General features: G+C 44.8%; 1 protein-coding gene across 4 annotated transcripts in view; it reads left to right on the top strand.

Moving 5' to 3' along the window:
• The window catches only part of EPHA5 (EPH receptor A5), a gene marked incomplete at its 5' end in the record, with an annotated part of 202,024 nt that overhangs the window by 98,047 nt on the left and 80,570 nt on the right, over positions 1-23,407 (top strand). For all 4 annotated transcript variants that reach the window (XM_082483149.1, XM_082483148.1, XM_082483151.1 and 1 more), the window contains 2 exons: positions 14,247-14,402; positions 20,824-21,159. In XM_082483149.1, the coding sequence (XP_082339275.1) occupies positions 14,247-14,402; positions 20,824-21,159 (492 nt within the window). The remainder of the gene's footprint in view (positions 1-14,246; positions 14,403-20,823; positions 21,160-23,407) is intronic.

Here is a 23,407-nt window from a genome sequence, read left to right as displayed (position 1 = left end):
ACAAAACCTGATGGGACGACACAGGATACCTCCCCAGTTAGCGACCTTGTAATGGGAACCCCACGGGTCCGATAAGTGTGCCAAAAAATATTGCATGCTATTTTGAGGTTATATTACCTCTTTTTATCCAGCACAGGCAAAATTCATGTTCTCTGCTCTGGGCTGAGATTTATAGCGGTGCAGTATATTAGTACTTTTCTGATTACAGCGCTGTGGTGGTAGGAGACTGCCATGCATTCCTCTTGCTGCTAGAAGGCTGACAGCCTGTGCTGACGCCTGCGTGTGTATTAGCAAGGATTATTAATTTCTTTTGGATGCAGAACTAAAATTAGGTGTCCCTTGGCTTTTTCCTAACTGAAAATGGCTTTTTAAATATGTAAGAATCAGAAATCTTTTTTTTTTTTTTTTTTTTTTTTGATAACTGGGTCCTTTCCTGAGCCTATCATTCACGTGATCATTTGTCATTAGGTACAGCAGGCAGGAGGTTAATTGTAATTGCGTGGTCACCTGGACTATTGTGTGATTTTGAAGAAGAGTTTCTCTGCTGTGTCAGGTCCAACAGTATATTATTTGAAAGCGTTAGTGCCAGGTTGCTCTTTAAATCTGCCAGGGAACTAAGGAAGAAGTGATTTACACTTTCGATTTAGTGCTCTCTTCTTGCTGTCCGCTTCAGGCCACTTTACTAGCAATAGCAGAATGTGAGCGGAATTAAAATACAGAATTTTTAAATACAATAAAATCAAAAGTAGCAACCAAGAAGGTGGAACCCTTCATCTTGGTAACTTAATACCATGTATCTTTGTTGACAACTCTATATGTAAATCACTAATTATTCTAAACTATTCAGTTCCCCTCCAGGAAATCCAGACTTGAACATTAAAGGCTAGCTATAAGGAATGAAAGCCTTGCGCCAATTCCCCACAGGTTTTATTAAGCTGCAGAGAAAACCCACGGGTTTTTTTGCATCATGAATAACAGTGATAGAGGGGTCAGCAATTTACCTACATCAGTGGAGATTACGGGGTTTGGGGCCATAATTGTAAGCTCTTTACAGCTGCAGTAATACATATTTTCTACTTCGGTGGAGCAGCAAGGAAAGGAGGGCACGACTGGCTCTGCTCAGCCGAGGTCTCCTTTCATCACTTTACGCCAGAGGTGGTGTCCAGGAATGCAGTGAAGGCACACAACTGATCAGGGATGTCTGTCTTGGATGGTTTTTGACACAGACGTTTTCCCAGCCCTCTCTTTTTTGGGCTGGCAGGTCATTTGCAGACCTGCCTGTGGTGGCTGGGACCGGGTTTGGTGGCTTCGGCGCTGTCTGGCGCAGCTCTCAGGCTTGCGGTTTGGTAGTACTCCCAGACTGAAATGAAGGTTGACTGGTCTGCATACGTGATGGTGGTCTGTACCCTCCCATATCCATGGGGTGGCGGGATGGCTGGCTTGTCCATTGATGCAGTTGAACAGCACCTGGGTGGCCCTGTGTGAGCTGGGGGGTGGCTGGGTGCAGCATGAGGGTTGTGGCCTTTCCTGTTTTGGACCATGAAAACTGTGCGTTGGGCTGCGTGGCCTTTGAAAGCAGAGGGCAGGAAGAAGAGAGACCTCTCTGCAGCCTGGTGTAGATGTGGTGTGAGCAGGTGTTGTGCATCCTGGAGGAGGCGGAGGCAAACCCTTGCCTGGTCATGCTGCCTGTACTGGTGTGGCTGATGCTGTGTGGAGGCCCTGTAGTGACTTTGGCATCTGCTGAAAGGTAAGATCTGGTTAAAACCCCACTACTTAACACCTTTGTTCTGGATTTTAACTTGAGTTGTACACTCGCTTTTGCTTTTAAACCCGTCTTGAAGACAGTCTCGCAGAGATGCAGGAATCACCCAGACAATCGGAATCCCTTTGTTACCTTCGTTCATCAGCCAGTTACTGTAGATCTCTAAAGTCTGATTACTGTCTTGTTTAAATGCTATATTTATTCTCTGTTGTTTCATCTTTGTAGCTAATTCTTATTGTATTTCCTTGTAACCCATCCACATGCTTCTGGTCCAAAGTTCTTTGCAGGGAGAGATAAGCTGAAGGCTTCTAAATTTGGAGCTCCATAAGCAGAGCATATTCCTACGTTGTCCCTGGAAGAGGCAGCTTCATCACCTTCTGCTTCTTTCCTCTTTCCTCAGGCTGGAAAAGGGTCAGCCTTGGAAATCAAAACTTCCTATTTAGTTTTCTTCTTAAATCTAATTTCTCAGGAGCAAAGGAGAGCTTTCTTTTCTTCCCCTCTCTCCTTTTAAAAAAGAAATAAGATCAGCCAAAAAAAAATCTGCCTGTGGATGAGTGTACAGTGATCCTGATGCCTTCTCCAGTGCTCACCTTTTGTCTTCTTTCTCCTCTGCCTTCTATTTATATTATTCTTGGCCACCTTTCTTGAAGGAGCTATTGATTAAAGGATGCAAACTGCCTCAGATCCTGCATATCAAGCTGCTCTTTTTTTTTCAAGTTGCTCGGGATGTGAGGAGCATCCATTTTTGCACTGCGCTACAGCTTTACCCAGATACCTGGTCTCTCCAGCTCTCCCCGACCCCATCATCCCCCTCCCTCCCCGCCTCCCCCTCGCCCTCCCATCCTGCTAAGTGGACATCTTGTCAACTCCTGTTTGCACAGACTGACAGCTATGGCGGTCTTGGAGAAAAAGGCAGATCCCTGCACATGCACCCTAACACGCACAATCAAAATGTCAAGGCACAAGTGAAATACATCACTGTGCTTCCCTGTCAGATTTTGCTAATATCACCTGGATAAATAGACAGAGGAACACCTGCAGCAAGTTAACCTATTTTTATTAGCACTTGTTTCACATATTTATATTTGGTTATGAATATAGGGACTGCTGGGAAGAAAGCTTTCAATTATTTCCTGGCAGGATGAAATGCCCCCTGTTCTTCATGCCGAAAGACAGTTTGGGCAGTGAAGTCGCTTTCAAATAGCACAGCAATTAATAAAGAAAGAAAAAATAATTTCACAGTCTGTTGTTAAATTAGCAATTCTTCAGAGTGTCTGGAGTTCCTGGCAGAATTAATATGCACTCTGAAGCCTTGGGCAGCCTCGGTGCATATCATTTACCCAGCAGCTGTAAGAGCAAAATGCGGAGACAAGGAGAGGTCCTCGATTGCAAGGGAAATACTTGAGTTATCTGTCTAGTAATCATTCAGCAGCCTTGTTCACAAATAATCAAGAAACATTTGGATTTGGATTGCATTCCTCATTCTTTCAAGACAAAAGTAGCAGAAACGGTGGCTGGAAAATGATGTGTTAAGGAACACAGAGGGGAAAAAAAAACAGGCAGGGAGCAACATACATTTGAGCAGGGAGAAGAAAATATCCAATAAAAGTGCAATAAATTTCCCTTGTATTGAGGGGGAATATTTTATAGCAGCTTTCTGCAAATTGAATGCATCTACATAAATAATGCAGTGACACATTTAATTGCTACTATTTATTTTTAAATTTGGCTGAATGACGAGAGAGTTTTTGTGCAGAATAATGAACCTTGTGTTTTAAAAAATAAATTGCGAATGGTATTTGGGCTGAGTGTCAGATCCTCAGAAGTTCCTATCTGCTCTCTAGTGCATCTGAAAAGAAACCAACATTCAGAAGTGCATCCATATGGGTGCTGGCTATTGGGGAGGCCAAGAGATGACAGAGAGAAAAATATTACCAGTCCTTACTTGAGTCAGGAAACTCCCATTTGGTCTTCCAGTGCAAAGCGTACCACTTCAAATTAAAGAATAAATACTGGGCTTTTTACATTTGCCTTCTGCTGGTGGAGCTGTTGGTGTTTGTGTTTTCAAGCTTTCTTCTCAAAAAGGCTGGAAAGCTCTTCTCTCTCTCTCTTTTTTTTTTTTTTTTTTTTTTCATGACAAGACTAATTCTACAGATTTCCCCTGCAGTCTCTACATTTCAGGGCTGCTGAGAGGACGAGCAGCATTCTCCTGTGCCGCCCTCGCCCACTGGGTGCCACAGGGTAGATGCCAAAATACTGGACGAGGCTTTGAAAACTAGGTGTGGAAGAGGAGCTGTGGGATAACAAACCGTTGGAGACATGAGATGAGCAGGTTGTGCTCTTTTCTTGCAAGACGTAGGTACGCCAAACCCAGGGTGCAGTGCCCTTGTGCCCACACCATCTGCTCCCCTTCCTCCCCTCTTGTTGTCTTCCAGTCTTGCCTTGAACAAATCAAACATGAATGGTTTCTGTAAAGCAGAAGCGTTGTTTTTTTTTTTTTCCTAAACTGCCTTAGGAAGACTGCTCAAGTTGATGCTATGCAAGGGTGTGGAGATACAGCAGAAATTGCAAATAAAGATAGTGCTGGGTTTGCAGGGCAAACAGGCTGGTGTAGGCAGCATAGCTGGAGAGCAAGCTGAGCTACGTGTGAGCAACAGCATCCCCTTATAATAGTTTGAGAATTATTAAATCTCCGTAAACCAAGCTTTGGCATCTCAAAACCTTAAATAAAAAGCCTGTAAGAATGGCCAGCATTGCTGCTGCAAAGTGTGCTTCAGGCTAGTGCTTTATGGTATGGTTGTGGTGAGGCTTCCTGTAGCAAGAGGGAAGGCGGTGTTTGCTCTGCTTTACTTTTTGCTTCACATCTGAATTTCTGGAGCAGTCAGGTCAAACAGCCATTTCTGGGGCAAGAACAAAGCCCATGAGAAGAGGCAGTGAACAGGCATGCTAGCAGGACATCTCCGTCCCAGGAGTAGGATGCTTTTGTCTCTGAAAAGTACAGTTTATAGTCTGACAAAAGAAAATATCTTCTTGGGATATAACTGCATATTTTTTTTCTCTGGTGGTTTTGGTGGTTTTCTGTCTGGTCATTCACAGTAGTTCTAGCTAGTTCATGGCAAGGATGGTCCAAATCCAGCATCCAAAAGCTATGAGGCCAACCGCCCAAATAGTATTGAGATTGGCTCCAAAATCAGGAGGATTAAAGCATCAAGTTGTATTAATTTATCTTGGGTTTGAGCATGTTCGTTCATATATGCGGTAAGTTTTTCTCCAGAAATGGGAGAAATCGTACTGAAATAAATTCTCTTGTTGCAGAGCCGCAGGATTGGAACTCAAAGAAAAGCTCCCAATATTGTCGGGCCGACGTGGGAAGAGCCAGCAATGCCTCAGGTGGCCCTTTGTTGAGCTCGTTCCTAAAGAGGAGCTGTTTGGTGGAGTTCCTTGGCAAGGCAGATGAACGGTGAAGCGTTGCAGTGTTCATCTGACCCAAAGGAGTAGTTTAGTCAATTTAACAAATAATGTCAGTATTTTTATGTCTAGTTAATTAAACTGAAATCATGAAGTGTTGTATCGGCATGTGCTGGGATAACCACTTGATGTTTCTGCACTTTGTTGTGTGTGTATGTGTAGCTTGCTCAGCTTTCCTCGTTAAATTTCTCAGGGTATTAATTCTTGCCACGTCCTCCTTGCCCACACTCTTTGATTTGTTGCCTCCTAACCGAAGCCCAGGCATCTCATGGTATGCGTGTCGGGACAGAATTTACCTCAGCAGGACCTGCATCTGTAACTTCAACCGGCGTGCTCCAATGCAAAAACCCATGAGCTCCCGTGGAAGGAGGCACGACGAAAGGTAGATGTTCCCCAAAAGACACATCCACATTTCCTTGCGTGCGCCTCCAAGCCAGCTGCCCACTGCAGAATTGGCTAGCATCGCCTGTATCTTAAATTTGAAAAAAAAAAAACCAACAAAAAAACCACTTCGCTGGAATCAGTTTTATGTGCATAAACCCATTTAGCACACTTAGTCCAGGCAACTCTGGATAAATCCTTCCTATCTTTTTCTGGTCAGAAGGACTGTTAAAAGATCCATCTCCGTCGCCCTCTGATGGAATTTGAATAGATGTGTCTGGAGTGACATATGTTCAGCCATAAATTACAGAGGAACAATTTTAAAATAAATTGTCTACAGCCAGTCCTACAAAATTTACCTCCTGAGACAGATGATCATAAAGCTAGAAGCAAACAAGCTCTTAAACATTTGAGGCAGGGTTTGAAAGGATCCTTTTGTGTACGTGTTAGCATTGCTGTAGGTTGGTGGGATGCTGCCTACTTTGGACCAAAATAGCCAGCAGAGGAAAGGCTGATTTTATACCACCTAAACATCTTGTCCACACAAATGAAGATGCACAAGGTAGAGCCAACCAGAAGGAAATAAATATTTTAAGCATTTTTACTTCTCTTTACTGCCTGCATATGTAGAGTCTATTAGTTCTGGCTAAAACCTTGAAATGTTGGTAGAGTAAACACACATGACATAAATCATCAAAATAAATTCTCCCAAATGTCATATTTCTTAACCACAATGGGATGCAATTGTCCAAACCACAGCATAATTAGAAAATCTTTCTTTCTTTGCTGGCTGGGCTCCAGATCCCTATGGCAGACTGAACCAGAAGACTAAAATCCTTTTATTGTAGTATTGTGCCAGCAAACATGTGGCTTTGAAGAACCTTATTTTCCGGGGGATTTTACTGACTGGTCTTTGCATTACTGTCTGTAATACATGTACGCAGATGGACATGGGGGGGGGGGGGGTTTGGCTGCCTCATTTTCAAGTTTGATGCTGTCCCCCTGTTGCCATTCCGGATGATGCTTGTTATTGCTATTCAGTCAATGCTGCGATCGAACTCAAGGGAGTTCTGCGGCTTGTCCGTCAATCCTCCCCTCGCTTAGCACGCAGTGCAGCTTGAATGTTTAAGTTGCCATTCGTGTAACAAAGGATAACCCGGGCTGTGTGTCTTTTTGTGCAGCAACCCCCAAAACAGACTCTTGTGCCTCTTGGATGACGCGCAGAGCCAGGCATCTCAAGTTATGTTTACAAGCGTGCAGAAACAAATGTCTCTCTGCTGCCTTCTGTATCTTAAATCGTATTTTTCCCTTAGGTGCAGCATTGTAAATCATCCCTTCCTCTGTTTAAGGGAGTAAAATGATTTCAGTTTGTCTTCATTAAAAAAAAAAAAAGACAGTAATTTAAGCGCATCTTTGTCCTGCACCTCGGAGAACAAAAGAAAAGATACACAGATAGATTTTTATAGACAGAGAGATTTACGGAGATAGATATTTTATAGCTATAATAAGCAGAGAGGCTGTAGGAACAGGATGGGGACTGCCTTTTTTCTATCGTAAGCCAGATAGTTGGGACTCAGCGAGACCAACCTAGATCTGTCCCTTGTAACCAGAGAGCGAGGAGGACCGCAGGTGCCACCTGGGCTGAGAGCTGAAGGAGCCCTTGTACGCGCTTGCAAGAGCATGCAGCTGCTGGTCACAGAAATTTTGGGTTTGCTGGGAGATGACACTTCATCCCAAGCAGTACTTTCTCTAGGAATCTACCGTTTTCTCCCAGAGTTTTTTTGGACAGGAAAGTTTGGGGGGGGGGGGGAAAACCCAACCCCAAAACCCCAACGCAAAACCAAAGCACGCCCAGCCAGCCCTGCCATTGACGCAGTCGGTGGGAACAAGCTTGTGCGGCGCTGAGGGCTTTTAAAAAATCTTCTGTTTCCTCTAAGAGCATTTGTTTTCCATAGCTTGCTTTCCTTCTGTGAAATCAAACCCAAATGATAGCGCGGGTTCGCATGTACGCCAGGTTAAATCTCTTTCCCTGCTCCTCCATCACACCATTGAGGGTTTAGGCTCGACTCAGGTTTTGCCTCATCGATTGCTTCAAAACCTTCTTTAGAGGAAAGTCGGGATGTGCAGAAATATAGCCCATTAAGATCTTAATGCAATCATGAGCGTTTTCAAATGCATTGTATTCTAGGTATTTTTATGGCTTGCAAATGTAGCTGACTTGGGAATTTGATGAATTTTTCAAAGTGATGCCATGTGATGAAGTTCTATACCGTTTAGAAGAAACACATTAATGTCGTTAGTGGCAGTTAATTCTTAGTTTTCCAGCATCTATGGTCATGTCATAAATTGCCATGTGACAACGTAGTGAGTCACGTGGTAGAAAAAGTGGTATTTCAAAGGGAGGAACTGAAAGTACTAATTTATTTATATACTAGTTTTCAAGGTTGTTTTGGTATTCAGAGCTAGAGCGGATTTCAGTGTGGAGCGGAGGCAATTCCCCTGAGTTAGTGGGGGCCAACTCAGGCATCCCCCCCTGAGTTAGTGGGGGGGTTGGACAGAACAGCATCAAAATACACAATGTTTTCTTAGAAAAGAGTATGTCCCACTTGAGATGCATGAATCGGCTTACATCCAAGGTAAGGGTCGAGTCTCTTTTTCGAGGCGCAAAGCCCTCAGATGCCCCACTTAATCCAGCAAGCTCCAGGAACTCGTTTAAAAGGACCTTGGGCTGCAGCGTTGGGTGCTGTAGTTGCTGAGGGATGCTGGCAAGTCAACTGGATTCAAGCAAACCGGTAGCTTTGAATTACGGTGTTTTATTAGTGGGTATTTATTTAATTCCCTTCAAATCCCCAAGGCGTGCTGCAGGAAGCAACATAGCACTATTGCAGATAGAGGGACCAACCCTAAAGGAGATATAATCAGGGCATTTTACACATTTTTCTGTAGCTTTGGCAGCAATTTTGGTCTCTGCCCGCAGTTCAAGGAGGGCTGTTAGGGAGGGCAGGATTAGCTCTTGGGACCCTACTTGTAAATTCTGCAGGAGGATGCTCGATGGCAGGTTGCTGTAGTTCTTGAAATACTTTTTAGAAGAGCATCATCTGTTTGTATTGGCTGGGAGACGTGAAGACAGCCTGCTGTGGGTTTTTTTTTGTTTTTTCTTGTAAGTAAAAATGCGTGTCAGGAGCACAAGCTGAGGCTTGGAGCCACTCAGCAGTTTAATTGATTCCACATCGTAAAGACCCTACCTAGCTAAACCCTTCTTTAGGTTTTGGACACATCTAAGAGGCAGCAACCCCCTCTTCTCAGTGCAAACGCTTCAAGGCATGGCAGCTCCAGAGACTAGAACTGGGGATTGGTTTATTTGTAGCTTGGTTTTGCTCAAATCCTTCAACTCTGAAGGCGTATTCCCCGCACCAGAGCGATGTGCTAACGAAGGCAGAGCTGATGAGCTCCAGAGCTGCTCTCCTTTCTGCTGAAAACACACACGCACACTCCCCACGTCCTGCCTGTGTTTCAGCTGAGAGCTGGCTTGGTGGTCTGTCCGTGGAGCAGAGAGTTTTGCGCTGCTGTTGGTTCTAAAAGCCGTGGTGAGCTGCGTGTTCCTGCCCGAAGTAGTTTGTAGTCTGAAAAGGCAAATGGGACTAAAGGGTATGAAGGAGAAGCAAGAGGGGGTTTGCAGTTTGGGGAGGAAACCTCAGTTTCAGCCAGATAACCTGTGCTCCGTCTAGACTAGGCGTCCTTATCCTCATTAGTTTTTGTTAGATTTTGTCTGTAAGCTTTATTTATGGATTAGCGGCACTGCCTTATGAGTTATACTTGCGGTTTCTGATTACTGTGGAGACTAATTTGGTGCTCTGCAAGGGAGACAGTGTAATTCCTATTTGAGCTTTATTTTCTGGGATACATGAAAGGTCACTTTGCTGATCCTAAGCACTTAAGTACTGTGTGAGCTTATCCTCCCAGCATTATGAGAGTGCGACGGGAGTAATAGGTTGGACCTTTTTCATATCTCCTGGGGTTTCGAGGCTTACTGGGTTGTGTTTCCTAGCTTTTCTCTCTCCAGGGACAGAACTGGAAGTCCCACTGATATTAATTGGGTGGTTTTACCAACATGGCCATGTTCGTGCCTGTGGGTACAGACAGCCTTGGAGGCGGTCCTTGCTTCCAGCACTTGTTGACTGGGGTCATTGTGCATCGAAGGCGTGGGACAGACGGAGAGGAGAGGAGCCCTGCCTGTTGGATGTGGTATTCAGCTGAGCTCAGGAAGGGTTGCAGGGATGCAGCTGCGAATCATTTGATGTTAAGGCTTGCAGAAAATAATCTGTCAAGTAGTCCCAGCTGTTTGATATTATTGGCTTGTTCTGGCTGCCTTTTTTTTTTTTTTTTTTTTTTAACTCACTGTCTCTTCTACTGATATAGCACATAAAGTTCAGCGTGTCGTTTGAAGAGGGCACTTTTCATTGTAAGAGGACCAGTGATTCCTCCTCCATCCATCCATGTTTGAAGAGGCAGTTTTTAGCAGCATGGCTCTTGTGGGCTCCTGTCTGCAAGGTACGAAGCCAGTTTCTAATCCGATTGCTGCCGGTTTAAGGGAGCAGCTCACACCATTGCTGTCCCAAGAGGCTCTTGCTGCTGTCCTTCACTGCTGCATCTCTCTCTGGCCCGTCCTCAAGTGTGCAAGCGAGAGGCTGCACAGACGTTAATACTCCGTGCCCGCAACATTTTGTGGTTGCTACTAAAAATAAAAAGAGTGAAATTAATTTGTTGATAATGGATATGCTACTAAGAGAAACACATCCCACTTGTCCCGAACACCAGCAGGTTCTTTATGGCATATTTGTTATGTCTATAAATACTCTTTTTTTTTTTTTTTTTTTCTAGCAACCAATTTAATTTAAAGACTATTTTCACACATCACTGGCTGTTAATCAGTTAAGGAGTTATCAGTTTTAATATTAGGAAGAAAGAAGCAGATCTCATCAACAGCGTAAAACTTCATTTCTTTTTAGCTGGCTCGCAGCAGATTATGGGGAGTCTTAGGCTCATCTTATTTCTCCTGCTTTTCCTACCCCCTTGAAAAGAGAGAGTACCATTACGTGCATGACTGTACTGTGCTAGTTCTGCGTATCCTTTCAAGAGCTGTTGAATTAGAAATTCTGAGATAAAAATATAAGAAGACTAAAATAAGATTTAATTAAAAATTAAACCCCAGACACCCATGTAATTTTAAATAAAATCATGTATACTACATGAAGAGATTGTAAGGTTGACTGTCAGAAGAGGAATGGTAAGATAAAGGCCAAAACCCAAGGTGCATGCAAGGTAAGCTGTTTGTGGCCCTGTTCTGCTCTGAATTCAGTTTCCAAAATACCTGAGATGTTACCACCAGTGGCAAGAAAAATGACATGGTACCGGCTTTTGGCTGCTGAGTTCAGCCAGGTCTGTGCCCATCTGGCTACCGTGATACCTGCTCTGCAGCGTGGAGGCGTAAGATGTTCCTGGGTCAGTTTTCATCTAACTGCAGCCGTGTCATCACAGCATCTCTGTTTATTAGAGGATTGTTGCTTGAACCACCTCACCAGCTCTGGTGGTGGTCCTCTCCTTTGTGTTGTGTACAAAGCAAACGTAGGAAAAGGTACAGAGAAAAGCCTTATAATAGATACTAGTTATGCTTGAAACACCTATGCAGCTGCTCCTGCTCCTGAGCACGGTAGTGCGCGTGTGGTTTCCATCCGGAGTGGTCCCCAAGCCACCTATCGTGAAAAGCTGGAAGGCTACACTGGGGGAACCCTGCAAATCCCCCTCTGTCCTCCCCAAAGCATCTGCTGCAAGGCTGTAGACTCAGCACCCCACCACTTGCTGTGGTAATTCTTGCATTTATTTTTATTTTCTGTCCTCTTTTTTTTTTTTTTCTTTTTTTTTGCATATCCCATATCCTGTCCCTGAATACTCCCTTTCTAAGCCACGCGAGAGTATTTCTCTTAGATACGACAGCATGCTGCTCTGCTGGCTGTTTGTTATGAGGACTCATGGTGAAATCTTCAGTGTAATTTCATGCTCTTGAGTGTTCCTCCTTATACCTTTTGGATAGTGAAGGGACTTACCTGACCCATGGGAGCCTGCAGATTATACAAAAATTGGTCCAGTTCAGTTTTATTTCGCATCCCTCATTAAAACGTGGGTTATTTGCATTGTACATCTGTTGGCTACATACTTTTTCATGAAAACCAAAGATTCCCTTTGAGCTGAGCTACGTATCATACCGTCATTAACAAGCTGCACCTCGTTCAAAATCTGTCAAGGAAAACTGACTTATTTTGCATTTGCTGCTTTGCACAAAATAGAAGCACGGTAAACTCTTGTGCCGTAATGATTTTCTGTCTGTCTTGATGGGGCATAATGAGATAAATTCAGGTCCTCTTTTGAAGGCTAATTACATCGAGTACACACTAGACGTGGGCTGCCCTCGTTATATGTGGCGCATTTTTGTGCTTTCATTTCCCCATCTCTATTGTCTGCATGTGCAAGTGAGTTTGATTGGGCTTTGAAATACAAATTGTAGGCTAGAGAGGAGCCGTTTGGTGGTCTCCTCTCCCAGAAGACTCTCCAGAGCTTGAATAACAAGTCCTCGCTGTAGGTAGGGCAGCATTTGAAGGTGGCTGTGAAGTAAATTAAAGAAATTAACTCTGTGCTAGGAACTGAGGAATGTGCTATAAAGCATGAGGATGGCTCTTGGCAAGCTTGCTAAGAGCCATCAAGAATAAAATCAGCCCTAGGTCTGGTCACGGGTCCTGGTGTATGGACACAAAGCAGTTGAACTGCGTCCTGCAGATCTCACAGCCTAGATGTGCAGCACTAGTTGGATGATGAGCAATTTTGGAAATTGGGTTTTTAAAACTTGTAAATCCCTCTAGTCCTACTAGTTGTACTCTGCCTGTCTTGTGGGAAGAAAAGGGAGCTGGGGGAAGGCGTGGGAGGGTGCTCAGTTTGGGGAGGTCAGCAGGCGTGCTGGAGATGAGCATACCCTAGAGTAGGTTGGAGAGGCTGCAGAGCTGTGAGAGCTTCATGGTTTGGGCAAGACTGGAGGTGGGGCCTGGGGGAGCTCTATTGGATGCTCTTGGATCACATGCCTTTTGATGCATGAGTGATCTTCATCGGCAAACTTAGCAGTTGGCTCTGGGGTTAGGAGCTGATGTGCAAGTGTCTCACCTTTGGTGAAGAAGCTAGTGACGTGAAAGGGAAGATGTCAAGAGAGTTTCTCTGGTACTGCAGGAAGCAGAGCCAGCTTTAGAGGCAGTTGTCCTAACTGGTCCATCAGAGGAAAAGGGATCACTAGTAAAAACCTGCACTTTATCTACCGTGAAGATGAATTCTGTCATCACTGGCTGAATTTTAGCACGCGACCTTTGTGCTGTGATTGTCTGTGACATTCCTGGTGGGATAATATTAATGCTTTTGCTGTGAGCTCATTTTCTTTGCAAGCTAATTACAACTGGGGAAGTTTGAATACAGATGGAAAGACTCTGGGATTTCCAGGTGACTTCTATAAGTCTGATAGCGGACTTGTGCATCATTGATACCATACCCGGCAGAATTATTTTAGAGCATCTCTTAAGGAAAAAAAAGTAAGAGCACTTTGGAGCTGCTTTAACATGTCTCTTTGTCTCTGCTTTTTGAGACAAACAGAAAATCAAGTTTTCCTCCTTTTGCCAGCAGTGGTTTTGTAATTCTACCCGTAAGAGTACGATTATAGGGCCAGCTGTTTTTCACCTAAAGCCGGGGTGGATACATGCAAACCTGTAACTGTCACCGCTCCTGGCTGAGTTTGTGCATGCAAGTGAAGTGCTGAATGCTTTGCTTAGTTGAAAGAGCCCTTGTTTCAGGAGGCTGAAAACAAGTTATTACTCTATTCACTTCAAATTATTTAAAAAAAAAAGAGAAAAAAAAATCCCAAGCTACCCTTAGCCATATATTGTATTTGTGAGAACAAAAATACCTCTTGTATTAAGTCTCTGTGCCTCATCATGCATATCTATTGGAGCTGGAAGGAATATCTTGTATGGCAAGCGTGCGTGGTTCAGGCTATACCCAGGGCGGTATGTCTTATGTGGAGCACTTTAAAATTCATCACAGGTTTGCAGGGGAAAAGGCCCTAGGGAAACAGCCTTATCACAATGTCTTGAAGCCGTCAGTCTTGAGATCCCCTCCACCACCGTGTTGCTATTTGTTTGCTGAGACATTGATTTCTGGGCGTAGAACATCTGAAATGTAAACCATGAAATGTATTTTACCTGTTTTTCTAAGACTGGATGAAAAAAAAACCCAAACACAATAATGTTTTCTAAATCAGAGCCCAAAAGATGTTACCTCTAATGCATTCAAAAAGGAAAATAAATACCCAGTAAAGGCAGATGCTAAGGGAAATAAAAATCAACAGCTTCTCATTCTCTTTTTATGCAGATATTTAAGTATGCACTGTCTGTTAGTGGCATAGACTGTTTAAAAATACAGAAACCAAATAGCTCGTGAGTGTCTGTTTTCTAGCGGAAGATATGTTGGGGTTTTTTTTTAAAGGAAATGTGAAAAGACTAATTTTATGATGGGAGAGCTTAGCCTGTGGTTCTTCTTTTCACAGTATGCAGACCTGGGTTCTTCAAAGCTTCACCCCACAGTCCATCCTGCAGCAAATGTCCCCCTCACAGCTACACGCTTGATGAAGCATCCACATCTTGCCTGTGTGAAGAACACTATTTTAGGAAGGAATCAGACCCACCTACAATGGCCTGTACAAGTAAGCATGTGCTTATAGGGTTGTTTTTAATCCTTTCAAGCTGTTCCTGTACTGTGACTAGAAATTATGATCCTCATTAATGTGCTTTTACAGGCTCTGGGCTGGAGTCTGAACTAGCCTTGACACACTTATAATGTCACTGGCTTTGTCCACTGTAGCCCCGGTTACACGAGAACAGACTTTTTGGAGCCTTTTGCTTCAAAAGCTGGCATGAAACCCAGGAAGCGTTTTTGTAACTAATGGATGCTCCATCTCTTGCCGTCTGCTCATGGGTGGGCTCAGCTAGCAGCATGGTGTTCAGGCATCCGCATCGGCGCGTGCGTGGGTACCGGTGTGGGGCACGCACGCAGAGGAAACGATGGGTAGCGCTTGTCAGTGCTGGGCATGGGTAGAGTCTACGTGGTCCTGCTTAGTATCATCTCTTAGCTCGTTTTCACTAAACAAGCAGGGAGAGAGCCTTACCTTTCCAAGCTGCCTAGAGATGGTCGTTCTTCAGGATAGCCTCAAAACTCAGCAATGGAAACTGCTTCTCCAAACCTGCAACAAAAATGTAGAGTTTATCCCCTTGGTGTAGGGGTAGGGTAGCATAACAAGCAAATCGGGGTATTGGGAGTCCAAGGTGGCCAAGAAAGCCAACGGCATCCTGGCTTGTATTAGAAATAGTCTGGCCAGCAGAAGTAGGGAGGTGATTGTGCCCCTGTACTCAGCACTGGTGAGGCCACACCTCAAGTATTGTGTCCAGTTTTGGGCACCTCAATACAAGAGAGATATCGAGGTGCTGGAGCGAGTGCAGAGGAGGGCAACGAAACTGGTGAAGGGCCTAGCAGACAAATCTTATGAAGAGCGGTTGAAGGAGCTGGGACTGTTTAGTTTGAGGAGGAGGAGGCTGAGGGGAGACCTCATCACTCTCTACAACTATTTGAAAGGACACTGTAGAGAGGTTGGTGCTGGTCTCTTCTCACAGGTAATTAATGACAGAATGGCTTCAAGCTCCAACAGGGTAGGTTTAGACTGAAAATTAGGAAAGAATTTTTCACAGAAAGGGTGGTCGGGCATTGGAATAGACTGCCCAGGGAGGTGGTTGAGTCACCATCCCTGGATGTGTTTAAGAGATGTTTAGATGTGGTGTTGGGGGATACGGTGTAGGGGAGAACTTTGTAGAGTAGGGTAGATGGTTGGACTCGATGATCCCAAGGGTCTCTTCTAACCTAGACAATTCTATGATTCTATGATTCTAAAGTGGAGTCGGTGGAATCAGAATCGCTAATTTTGCCCTTTTCCTGCCATCTGTGAGCTATCCTGTCAGCTGTACCTTGAAAGTTTCTTGTTCAGTTTATGTTTCAGATACTTAGGGCCGTAATTTGCACACCTCCAGCTAGTCCCACCAAGTGTAGAACAGACCACAGGTTTTTGCTGAGCTGGGTCTCTCATGCTCCGAATGTGAGTTTTGCAGTGCAAAAGCAGTTTAAAAAGTACCAAAGAGGAGCTGATCTACTGGGGAAGGAGCAGGTAGAGCTTCCAAGGAACTTAAGTGGTGGAGAAGAAAGTGGGTTTAAGAGTCCATGCATGCTCAGAGCCACTGGGCAGCGGTGCAGAGGTGACTTTCCATACTGTTTCCTTGCATCATGCAGGCACAGTAGTGGCTTTTGTGCCTTCGTCCCAGTGAATACAGATGTCCTTCCAAGCTTCCCAAGTTTGCACTTCAAAAAGAGAAAGAAGAAGTCTGTTCCTGTTGGAGAGATGCCCTCGCAAAGGAAATTGCCCTCGGCAGGTCTCTGCTTGCCCGCAGGAGGGACTTGGAGCAGAATCGGGGCCCTTGAACTCTGTGTTTGCTTTTCACCAGCCAAAGGAGCATGAAAGATGTGCCTGTTGGAAGGTGTGCTGCAGGGAAGCAGAAGACAGCCTTAGGCAGCATGGCAGTAGCTGGTGCTGTAGGATCAAAGTGGTCTTGGGGGGATGACTCATGCAAGCACTTCTCAGTTTATTAAACAGACATGCCGGTGTCTTTCAGAGCCCTAGCTAGGGTGGGTTACAGTATGAAAAACTTTGATACCAGGGCTTCTTGATGTCCTTTTTGCCCCTTGGCCTGACTTCAAAAACACAGATAAATGAGAGATGATGAGGTCTAGCATGATATTGGGAAATGGGAAGGGAGAGGAGTACTCTGAGCTCTGGAAATGCACGTAAAAGGGGCTTTTCTGAGCAGGCAGAACCAAAGCCGGAGTTATGCCAGACTGCTGGTGACCACAGTGCATCCTGCCCACCATCGGTGGTTTTGCTCTCTGTCCCTTCTCAGGATGGAGGGTTAAACATCCAGTCTATCCTGCTGGTGAACTGGCATGGGGAAAGAGCTGCCATCCCCGAGGAATATGCATGCCTATGACCTGAGCGTAGGGCAGGATTTTCAGAGGGGCACAAACAAGCTTGGTGACCAGCTCATGTTAAAAAGAAATGCAATTTGAGTGCTTATTTCCCCCAGGTTTCTGGTGCAATTTGAATCCTGTAGGTAAAGGCTGTAATTTCTGATTCTGCAAATGCCATGGGATTTTCTTTTTATGTTTGTTTGGGGGGTTTTATGCTTTTTTTTTTTTTTTTTTTTTTTTTAAGAAAAGTTTGTTAGGGGTTTTTAACGTTTGGGTGGTTTTGTTTCAGGTATTTTTTTTGTTTTGAAAACTTACTATAAGCTACTTTAAAGCACAGGCATGGTGCCTGAAGCTGTATTAGGATATGGCTTGGCAGGGTACCAAGTGCTTCTGGGGCAGATGAGGGGTTTAATACCGACCAAGGCACCGCTCGGCTTCTGTTGCCCACTGCAAACCCCAGTGCAACAGCTGAGGACGTTGCAGCATCTCTGCTGGCATTCACGCTTACTATCCCAAAAGCAGAGTGGATCATCCGAGCCTTCTCCGTGTGCTTCAGTCACCCTTGCTTGCCTTACGCATCCTTTCTTGGGATTTTGTCCTAATCCAGTTATATTTGTGCTGAAGGAGGGCCCATGTGCTACCCCGGCTCAGCTGCAGGGGTAGTAAATTTTGGTAGGGACAGTAAATTTTGGTAGGGACAGTAAAGAGTAGGTAGGGACACTAATGTTTTAAACCAGTCCAATTAGATCTGGAAGGGAACATCTCATCATGAACTGAAGCACAAGCGAGACAGACTTGAATCATGACTGGTAGGAAAATGTTGCAAGTTTTTTGTATGTTTTTATTATTTATTACCGCAGAAGTTAATAATATTCATAGGATTTCCTCAACTTGAAATCTAGTTAATTTTAGAGAATATATCAATGTGCGTTTTCAGTTCTACACCTGCAAAGTCCCCTTGCCAGTCGGTATAGCTATAAAATCACATTTTCCTAATTTAAAACGAACGCTTTTCAGTCCCAAGCTGCATGAGTCTCCCCACCACCCACAGCATCACTAAAGAAAACTAACTGCTCAGTTAGTCTGAGCAGTTAGTCACTGACAACTGCTCAGGAAAGTACAATGAGAGGAATACATTTTTATTTTTTCCAGTTCCTTAAGCATGTTTTATAAATAATGATTGGTAATCTTGAAATTATTAGTGCTGTGATGCAGTCTGAAATAATTATTGCCCTCAGACAAAAAAAAAAATACTTGGTCCTGATGGGCATTTGAGAATTATCTTATTATTATGTATCTTCTGGGAAGTAATTGCCCTTTATTTCTTCTTAACTAAGTAATCCTAGCTTCAATTCCTTGTACAACATCTCTTTAAAATGAAAACATAGTTGCACCCTTTTTTCTCCCTCCCATCTCTGACAAGTAACCCTATTGCTGTTCAGAGCATATCGGGGAAATACTTTTAATAGTATGACACATGGGACAAACTAAAGATTTTATAGTATTTGGTGTAATGTTCTACTCACAAAAAGTTTACAGTTAACTTCAATTTGAGTGTGTACATATATATATTTGTATCTCGAAGGTAATTTCTCTCTCAGGTTATATTTTTTAAAATATGTGCATCAGCAAACAACAGGTTTGCTGTCCATCAAGAAAAATACCAACATCTTTGTCTTTAGAAAGTATTTGCCTCTGGTCGGTAAATAGTGGTGCAGAAGGGGTGAATCTTACCTGCTTAGGGTATAAAGTAGCAAATCAAAACAGAAGAAAACAAAGATCAGTACGCTAGTATCTTTGTCCTTGACAAAAGGAGGTTGGAAATTAAACCAGACCTTCTTAGCAGAACTAGGGCCCCCTCTTCTGTAGGTAAAACACCATTTTTGTTCTCCCAGCTGTGATTTATCAAAAAGTGCGGTTTCAGGATTCTTCAAGTAGGTCTTGTTAGATATCTGTAGACTACTAAAGACCTTTCTCTGAGCCCCTGTGAGAACGCTAATCTTATAGGTTATGAAGGCCCACTAGCGCTTCCACTGAAGTTGATGTTTTTAAGCCCTCAAGAAGAGCAGCTGACTCTTCTGTACAAAGCAAGTAAAAGCCTCTGGTGAGTTTACAAAAGTAATAATTTATCCCCCATTAAAGACACATTGTCCAGTAAGTGTTTCTTATGCCCGAGTGCTCTATTTTTTCCTAGAGTACTGGTAGCAGTAAAAGGGCATTCATCCAGTGGAAGAAAAAATAGGGCAATTTAACCGGTTAAGAAAACTTATAAAAAAACTCTGAGTGCAATATATATAACTCCACACAGCTCCAGTGATGAATTTCTTCGTTTCCGTTATATCACTACGAGTATGACAGTGCAAAAAATAGTCCTGACTTGGGCTGTACCTTGGTGTCGGCTTAAATAGCACTGTCCCTGCAGCGCAGATTGTGAGCAGCTTGCTCCCAGTTTGTAGGATCTGAAGTGATCACGAACAAAGCAAAGCTGATCTGCTCTTTCCTAAACTAACTTAGCTTTACTCTTCAACTGCTCGCCCCCCCACCCCCCACCCCTCCAAGAAAAAAAAAAAAATATTTATTTCCTGTGGCAGCGAGTTTCTCAATGAACCAGAATGGCTTGAGTCACAATCATGATGGTGTTTGATCAGTGTTACCAATTTTGTAGACTTAAAAAAGGGATAGGAATGGGAAATTGAGGAGAATGCTTCTGGTTTATAAGCTAATTTCATTTTTGCAACACTGCCTGTTTTAAATAACAAATCAAGTTTAATTATCACAACAAAACGAGAAGATGACAGCTTAAGACAGGGTGTTAAGTTTGTGTGGATTTCTAGCTGGTGAAGCTACTTGCTGGGCTCTTTTCAAGGAACTGCTCGTGGGTTTTGACAGCTTCATTCAGACCGAAGGGGAGTGTGTTGCCTTCCCTCCTCTGCCTCCCTTGGAAAAATCCCAGTCTTTGCTGTATGGCTTCTGGCGGTGCCATGGTTAAAATCCATCCTGTCTTGCTTTGATAAATGTCCCCTTTCTTCCTCTTTCATTAGCATTCCCTGAGTATATAACGTACGGATGTCTTGCATGAGATTCCCGCTTGTCCTTTCACATTGTCTTCAGCGTGTATCTGCAGCTTGCCCTTCATCTCCAACTCAAGCCTGTTAAAACCAAAAAGCTTGCAGCACCTTCTGCAAGTGAGCAGTCTTGAAGGTGTCTGCAGGTGGGCTTTGCTTGCCCAGTCGTGGCCTTTCCCAGCAGCAGGTCAAAGGAAAATAGCTCGCCATTTGCAGTAGCTCTGGTAGCTCTGCAGCAGCTGTTCCTCCTCGGTAGCCTTGCCAGCGCCACACTGGCATCCGGAGCGGGGAGGCTTGGCAAAATAAGCAAGTGCGGTGCGGCTAACCAACCGTGCTGGAGCTTGGCAGGGACCAAGAAGGCTGCCGTTGAGTAGCTGGATGCGGCCATGTTTCCAGTGGCCCATGTAGATCACCATCTGCTTTGGGCTTCATTGAACGCCCCACTTAGGTGTGATTTGGATGCCCAAGCTTAGGTTTCACTGTTGCCAAACGGCTAATGGGGAGAGGCGGGTGCACGCACAGCAAAGATTCAGCATCTGAGTTGAGTACCTAAGTAGCGTGAATACCCCTGTGTGTGTCTTCTTTTAGGACTTAGGGTTAGTAATACAGGCACGGTGGGCTGAGGAGGGGGAATCTTGCCCCTGGTGAAGGCAGCAGTGACTTGGGCAGGACAAAGATTCGCAGCAGCCTTGGCAGGAAGAGCAGGGAGAGCACCAGAGGCAATGCCCCGGGGTGGAGTGCTCCTGTTGGGTTTAAGCCAGCCCTGTGTCTTGTCCTCTCGTGCAGGTGGCCGCATCCCAAGGATGAGGTGAGGTGGGAGTGCTCAGAACAAATCCCCGTTTTCCCAGTTCTTCGGGTGCTGCTGCAAATGGTCCCTGTGTACTTTTTGGCACGTGAGCAATGGGTCATCTCTTTTCAGCCTAGAGAGTAGTAGAGAGCAGGACGACTGATAATACTGTTTTTACCATGTGTTTTTCTCACTTTACAAACCAGGACCCCCCTCTGCTCCTCGGAGTGCCATCTCAAATGTTAACGAGACTAGTGTCTTTCTGGAATGGATTCCCCCTGCTGATACTGGTGGAAGGAAAGATGTGTCTTATTATATTGCATGCAAGAAGTGCAACTCACACTCAGGTCTGTGTGAGGCATGTGGCGGTCATGTCAGGTACCTCCCCCAGCAAACCGGCCTGAAAAACACCTCTGTCATGATGGTGGATCTGCTTGCTCATACAAACTATACCTTTGAAATTGAGGCAGTGAATGGAGTGTCCGACCAGAACCCCGGAGCCCGGCAGTTTGTGTCTGTAAATGTAACCACAAACCAGGCAGGTAAGTGGATCTTCAACCTGGGGAAATGTCTGGGGTGGGAGTCCAAGCCAGTCAGACCTGGCGCAGACCTCCCCTTGAAATGGGTGGAAGCCCCCAGCATGGAGGGCTGACTTCAGCCTCTTCGAATACGTGGGGGGGGGGGGGTTCTGTTGCGTAGGTTATAATTACTGCAGTCTTCAACATGTTTCCTTCCAGCAGGACACGCTTTTAGGATTTGTAGCTTTTTCCTTTTACACTAAGCTACTTGGGGATCCCTCCACTTCTTTGCACCCACTAAACCAGAAAGAAAACAGTTGCCTCTGCTGTTGGGAAAGGGAAATTTCTAAAAGTTCATTTCGATTCCAAATGCCAGTGGTTAAAACGTCCTAACTTTGCAAACAGTTACCCTAAGAAAATTGTTTTGAGTGACTTTATGAAATTTAAACCCTCTTATGCGCTGTGATGCTAAAGTGACTGGACTCAAGCTGGTGAGATATGATATGTTGTCACTGCTTCTCCAACAAGGTAGGGCTGAGATGTCATTGCATACTGTGTCCTTCTTGGTTTTGCACTGTACAGGCAGAGATCATGTAGACTGATTTGTTCCTTTGTCCAGGGCTCAGACCTGTCTGCTCTTCCTTTGCCCAGCGATTGAAAAGAGCTGTCACCTTGGACGTGGGCAGGGAATTGCCATTGTCCCCTGTTATTTGGAGGTGTGATGGGAGGCAAAAGCGTGATTACATCTCCTTCCATGCACATCAACACGCCAGGCACATTGCACAGCTTCTGTAAGCCCTGGAGACCTTTCTATCCTTCTGTTGTCCCTCATGCTCTGTGTTTTAGGGTCTTTCCCTTTGCATACCTGGCTCACTTCCTGCCATTTAACTTAGGGCTCCCCAGTGGCACTTGTCTGCTGCGGAGCCCTTCCAGGAATGCGAACCAATGGCATTTGGGACCATGAGGACTGCTGCCAGATCACCGGAGCCACCCCTTGCCGCCTTCTTACAGACAAGGCTTAGCCAGGAAACCCGGTGCGGTATGGAGCGTAACAGCTAGATGGAGATTGACAGGTCCTCACTGTGGGGCAGAAAAATGCTAGCTGGAGCAGGGCTGCATCTCAGTCCTGCTACCCAGGTGTACCTGCGCCGGCTTGGCAGCCAGCGGCAAGAGAGTGCGATTGCATCGCACTTCATCAGATACCTGTCCCGGTAATTAGACTGGATTGTCGAAGTACTGGACAAATCATTCAGATATATCTCGAGGAGAGGAAATAAAGGCGTGCCGGGGTTGCTACTGACGGATGCGGCAAGAAATCTTCTGGAGGAACATCAGTGGATGGCAGTATGACACCTGTCAAAGGCACCAGTTTAATGCAGACCAGTGGGTGTCACGGTCCTGATGCTGTTTACTGTTTTCCCATTGTGAAGGCTGCTGCCAGTAATTCTGTTTTAGGAAAAAGTGTATTTTCCTGTTAGTGGGTTTGCATTAGTATTTAATTGCTGGCGTTGGATTTTCCATGATGTGCGGAGTTAAATCCACATAAACCTCAGTAAATGTAGCTGCACGAGAGGAGATGATACATTGCTGATCATTGCAGACTGTGAGGAAATGGGTCTGGTTTGTGAGTTATGTCCCAAACTCCCCTTAGTTGCAGCAGGATTTGTCCACGTAGCTGCCTTCCTGTGCATCAGGCCAAGAATAACCCCCTTGCACAGTTCTCGCCTCCAGCCTTGTATTGAAAGGTCCATTATAGGAAATGGTAGACCTGGGACGAATGTAGCTCATGCTAAGGACAAGTGGGTAAGCGTAGCTTCTGGCTCAGTCTCACTGTTTACCCTGGTCAAGCTGCAGTCAAAGGAGATACTAATGGATCAAGCCATGAGCGTTTAATTCACTGTATGGTGTTGAAATTGCCTCTGTATGCTTTTGTGTTTGATTCAGCAGGAGGTTGACTCAAACCTCTGTCCAAAGCAAGGAGCAGTGACTGTATTTTGTTGTCTCGCTGGCTGGTCCCACCACTTATTGAGGAGGAGGAGAACCAGGCCTGTTTGCTGGAGCCGTAGCATCAAATGTGCTTCCCAGTATTATGCTCTTTCGGCACTCCCAGGGGGTGATCATCGGTTTGTCCATGCCAGAAATAAAGCAGCCGTAGAGGGGGACTTTGCCAATCAGACTAGCTGCCAAGCATGGAAAGTGGATATCTGTTTTCTTAAGGTGCCTCTGAAAAATGTCCTTTGAGGCGAGTAATGGAAGTGTGCGGGTGGAGTGG

The sequence above is a fragment of the Vanellus vanellus genome, assembly GCF_965231255.1.
Source record: "Vanellus vanellus genome assembly, chromosome: 4".
In the NCBI taxonomy this organism is placed as follows: domain Eukaryota; kingdom Metazoa; phylum Chordata; class Aves; order Charadriiformes; family Charadriidae; genus Vanellus; species Vanellus vanellus.
Note: the sequence above shows the minus strand (reverse complement) of the source record. Positions and strands in the feature narration are given on the sequence as shown.